The 5452-nt window shown below is 32.0% G+C and overlaps 1 protein-coding gene across 1 annotated transcript; it reads left to right on the top strand.

Annotated features, from left to right (window-relative positions):
* The first annotated feature begins 876 nt into the window (after window positions 1-876).
* On the top strand, window positions 877-1796 carry LOC146909707 (putative calcium-binding protein CML35). Its single transcript, XM_085722393.1, has one exon. The coding sequence runs from the start codon at window positions 1050-1052 to the stop codon at window positions 1698-1700; it is 651 nt and encodes a 216-aa protein (XP_085578519.1). The 5' UTR covers window positions 877-1049; the 3' UTR covers window positions 1701-1796.
* Window positions 1797-5452: the final 3656 nt, after the last annotated feature.

Here is a 5452-nt window from a genome sequence, read left to right as displayed (position 1 = left end):
TCCCAACTTACCAAGGTACTGCTTTGGAGCCAAAAAATATAGTTTGGAACAAAAAATATAATAATTTGAGAGACCAAAAAAAATAAATTTAAAAAAGAGTATTTCGGTATGCTTGATAAAATAGGAGAATACAAAATGCAATTAAACTAATTAAAATGTAAAACAAGGACCAACATAAGTTGAGTCACAACTAATTCATGTATGACCATTTTTTTTTTTTTGAAGATATATGTCCATATTATTATGTTTAAGAAAATATTAAAATTATGTTCAACGGGGATAAAAAAACAAAACAAAAGTTTTAACATTTTTTTTTTATATTTAGAGATTAAAATCAAAATGTACCATATTTTTAAGAACAAAAAATTTATTTAACTTAGTTAAACAACTAAATACTTTTCTTTTTTGAGCATAGACAAGCAAATACTTGGAAAGTTTGGTTTTTGACTAAACAAATAGTACTTTGTTTTTTACTCAACAAGACAAATACATGGAAAGTTACCCAACCCCACCTTACCCCCACCCCACCCACATAGTTTAATGAGAAATGATAGTATTTGTACAACCAATTTGTGACAACTTTTTTACAACTTTCTTTCTCATACTCACATTATACTTTTATTCTCTCTCTTCTTTTCTCTCTCTCCATTGTTTTTGACCAATGAAAAGAGAGAGAAAAGAAGTTGTTATAAAAGTTGTTGTAAATGGTTGTTCAAATGCTCTAGTTTAATATTCTCACACCATAAATAAAAAATCATAACACAAAGAAAGAAAGATAATGATTTATTATTCTTTAAAGTTAATTAATTAATAAGTAAGAATAACAAAACAAAAATGAAATATAAATAAATATAGAAACAGATTGATTTATGAATGAAAGTATTAATGTTAGGAAACTTCGTGGAAGCTACACTTGAAGCAAGAATGGACCTGCTACTCTTCCCTTCATTTAACCCCTTCACCTTCCTCTCTCTTTCCCCTCACAACACACCTAACTCTCCTTCTTATTCATTCTCCCTCTTTCTTTCTCAACATCTTCATTTTCCATCATGAAGTTCATTAACCCTAAAAACCTCTCTCCCAAACGTCTCTTTCGTAAGAAGGAGAAATCCTCCGTTTCAAGATCCGACCCACTTTCATTCGGTTCATCTTCTTCCTCCGATGAGTCCGTTCACAAACCTATCACCGGCGGTTCTCAAACACCGACGAGCGTCCTCCCGGAGGTCTCCGGTGAGTGGTCAGATATCACCGTTGATGTCCAGTGTGAGCTAGCTCAAGCGTTTCGTTTAATCGACCGTGACAACGACGGCGTCGTTTCGCGTGAAGAACTCGAAGCGGTTCTCACGCGCCTTGGAGCGCGTCCTCCAACTCCTGAAGAAATCGAGTTGATGCTCAGTGAAGTTGATAGCGATGGTAAGGGTTGTATAAGCGTGGAAACGATAATGAACCGGATTGGTTCCGGTTCGAGTTCCGATTCTGATCCGAATCCAGAAGAAGAATTGCGGGAAGCGTTTGAAGTGTTTGATACGGATCGGGATGGGAGAATTTCGGCAGAAGAATTGTTAAGGGTTTTTAGAGCGATTGGTGATGAACGGTGCACGTTAGAGGAGTGTCGGCGTATGATAGCAGGTGTTGATAAAAACGGGGATGGGTTCGTCTGTTTTCAAGAGTTTTCTCTTATGATGGACTTGCAGCGTTGATCATATATATCATGTCATTCACCATGATCATGATATACATATAATGATATTAATAACATAAGTATAATATAAAATCTTTTATTATATCATCATCAATTATTTATCTCTTGTTCATTTTTTATTTGTTATATATTTTTCTCGTTTATTATTGTTTGAGTGGATATGTAATTTAATTAGAGTAAATCATCCATGTTTCTATAAGCCACTCTCAACTCTAAAATCATCAGTAATCAACTTTGTAAATATTTAAAAATAGTCTCTACCTTCATCAAATGTTTTTAAGTTAGATACCTTCGATGGTATCCGCCATGTTAAAAAAACATAAAAATAATACAATATTTAACTTAAAAACATTTGGAAAAGACATAAACTAATTTGAGAGTGAAGTAGAGTAATTTTGAGGTATACTTAATTTAGTTATGAGGAGGGAAAAAATGATTTAAACAAAAAAGGGAAATGCTAACATGGTGTGGCCATTTGTTTAGAAGTTCAAAGTAGGTAATGATAAATAATGTATAATATATGTAAGATCTGAGTTTCAAACTTCGACCACCTTGAAAAGAAGTTCAAAATAAAAAAATTATCTTAAAAATTGTTTACAAAACATTGAAACAACAAATAAAATTTTACATAGAATTTAACAATTATTTCTATTTTTAAAACCTTAACAAATGCTTAGGAGATAGACATTTGTTAGCATAATCCAGTAAAAAAGCGCTTTGTGAAAGTGAAGGGTAGGGGTGTATGTATGGACAATAATTGAGTTGGTGGGGTGTTGTGATGGGAAGATTCCTGGAAATGGAGGTTACCGAATGGGTGGTGGAAATATCTGGCTTACGTGGGACACCATTTATTTACATCTGAATGAACGAGAATGGTCTTCTTTGCTTTGTTGGTCTGATGGATTCCTATGTTTGATTACAATGATTGAAATTGAAATTCACCGAATCGGCTTTTTTCTCCTTTTCCAATTACAGAAAAGAGAACATATCAAATATTAGAGAAATTCATTGAATCGGGTGTTTTTTTTCCGAATTAAAGAAAAGAAAACGTTCCTGTTATTTAATTCATTGAATTGACCGGGACGATACATTGTTATATATGATGATCTTTGTTTGAATCTCAAACACCTTAATTGTTCATTTTAAAAAGTAAATTCTAATCATTAGTTTACTTTAAAAAATACTCCAATAACATATAGAAAATTTAAGAGAAAATGGAAGATGCATGCATATAGAAAATTTAAGAGAAAATGGAATCTGCATTGAACATGTAAAATAACTTTACATAATATCAAACAAGAATTTTTAATACTGAATCACAAAGATATTGGATTTATTTTACATATATGAGTATGATGTTAAAGTGTCAATTTTTTTGGTTTTATTGACAAACAACAATAAAATTATAAAAAATAATTAAATGAAAGATAAAATTAAAAAAATGTTACACTAAAATACAATATATTTTTATACAAAGTCAAATATGTTCTTTTTAATGTATAATATTCTTTCTATTGTTGTGAAATGTATCTTATAGTTGTGAATTGTTCCAATTATATATGAAATTCCATCTATTATTTAATTGATAATTTAAATAATATCATAAAAATGATAAAATAGTTTAAATTGTTGGGTTTCAAGTGTGAGTGATTATGTCCCACATCAATTAGGAATTGAGAAAATGTTGGATATATAAGAGAGGAGATACATATACATGATGCCTTCCTTTCAAAAAAAAAAATATACATGATGCCTTAAGATTTTAGGTGGAGATGTGGTGTCTAAGTCTCTTATCGGTCATGGACGTTTAACTCATTGCCGCTCCCGAAACGCTTCCCGAACTCCCCAACAAACTGTTATCAGAGCCCTGATTAGGCTCGATGAGGGAGCAGAAGTGGGATGCTAGTGTGGATTAGGCTAGTGATGTGGGTGACTCACACTTAAGGAGGTTGAGTTTCAAGTGTGAGTGATTATGTCATATGTCGACTAGGAATGGAGAAAATCTTGGATTTATAAGAGAGAGGTTTTGGGTAGAGAAGTTATGTCTAAATCTCTTAGTAGTTTTAAACGTTTAGCCCATTGTTGCATGTATACCCTTTATATATTGTCATAGATAGATCAATGATTTTTTATTGGATGAGTGTTCTGCATGTCCATCAAACACAATTGAAAACTCGTGAAAAGCAACAAAATAGAAATAGATTGGAAAAGAAATGCCACAAAACACCAACAATGGATTTGTAAATGGACTAATGGTAACATGGTTGAACCCCTCAAAGAAGAGATCAGAAGTTTGATCTCATATTCATATCCATATACATAATATATGGTAGAAAGAAAAAGAAAAAAAAAAGTCCCCAGTATTCTCACAGACGTTTCAATTCGAAAGGAAAGAAAATGAATGAATATTGTAGATCATTTAGATTTAGATGAATATTTTATTTTGAGTTAATTAAAGCAAGCTTTCTTTGCGGGTCATTTAACACCCCCCTAACATTCTCTGGCAAGACATCAGGTGACTTAAATCTAACACCGTCTAATTGATGTCCCAAGTTTGCAAAACGTCCTTAATATATTGATCATTATTATTAGATGAGAAATAATATTTTGACAACCACTTTTTAACAACTTTTGGACAACTTTCTCTCTCATACTCACATGATGTTGTTATCCTCTCTCTTCTTTTTTCTCTCTCCATTGTTTTTGACTAATAAGAAATGAGAAAACCAAGGTTGTCAACAAAGTTGTCATTAAATAGATGTCAAAATATCATTACTCTTATTAGATAGACGAATCCCTCAAATACAGCAAGGTGGGAATCTCTAGAAATGAGTATGAAGCTTATTATTAGTAGCAACTGGTACCGCAAAAATTTGTTTCTGTCGCAGTTTCAAAGGTAACTTTGACCAGTTTATAAGCCCTGGCCAAATCGACATAAAAAAAGAGGCTACAAATTCAAGTAGCTTATTCCTTCAAAAAAAAATTCAAGTAGCTTAAACCATCAAATTTATCTCTTTGAATGATCCGTCGGATTATGTTTATATATATATATATATATATATATATATATATATATGGGGTTTGCTACAATAGACCCACTCATTTTCATGAAGGTCTATTTTAGCAACCAACACCTTTTCATTTGGACCAAAAGACCCATGTTTTTGTTTTTTGGGAAAATTAAAACTGAAGGGTACAAATGTAATTGTCATTTATTATTTACTTTTTCTTTTCTTTTTACGAGAAGATTAATGGTTCTCCTTGTACCAAAAAAAAAAAGATTAATGGTTCTCCTCTATCTCCTTCTTCCTTCTCTTCGCTGTTTTCTCTTCTTTTCTTTTGTATTTGCCGCTCATCACTTCCATTCACGTGAATACTATATGCTTAATGCTTGTATTGGCATAATGAGCATACTGCTTGTATTGGCAGCACAAACATGTGATCTGTAAAAAAACATAATGAAAAAACATATGTGATTTTCAAACTAGCTAACTTTATTAGATTAGAGTGCCAATACCAAATTTAATTATTCAATTTCTAAATTAAGACGGGTCCTTTGTTTGCAATGGTAATTTGGTAGATGATTATCTTAATGAAATTGATATATCATGATGAGGGTCAAAGAATAAACTCCACAAATAGGTGAAGCAATTATCTGACCCAAAACTGTTACATGAATAACTGCGAAAAAGATGTTGTGTGGCGGAGCTAAAAATCCTGTGGCGGAGCCGGCAGCGACTGAAGCTAACC

This window comes from Medicago sativa, chromosome 7, assembly GCF_051527215.1.
Source record: "Medicago sativa cultivar Bolivia chromosome 7, Bolivia_mono, whole genome shotgun sequence".
Classification (NCBI taxonomy): Eukaryota; Viridiplantae; Streptophyta; class Magnoliopsida; order Fabales; family Fabaceae; genus Medicago; species Medicago sativa.
This window is presented reverse-complemented; position numbering and strand designations above follow the sequence as displayed.

What these genes read in the sequence shown, in the direction of transcription:
- LOC146909707 (XM_085722393.1), top strand. Translation starts at nt 1,050, where the DNA reads ATGAAGTTCATTAACCCTAAAAACCTCTCTCCCAAACGTCTCTTTCGT.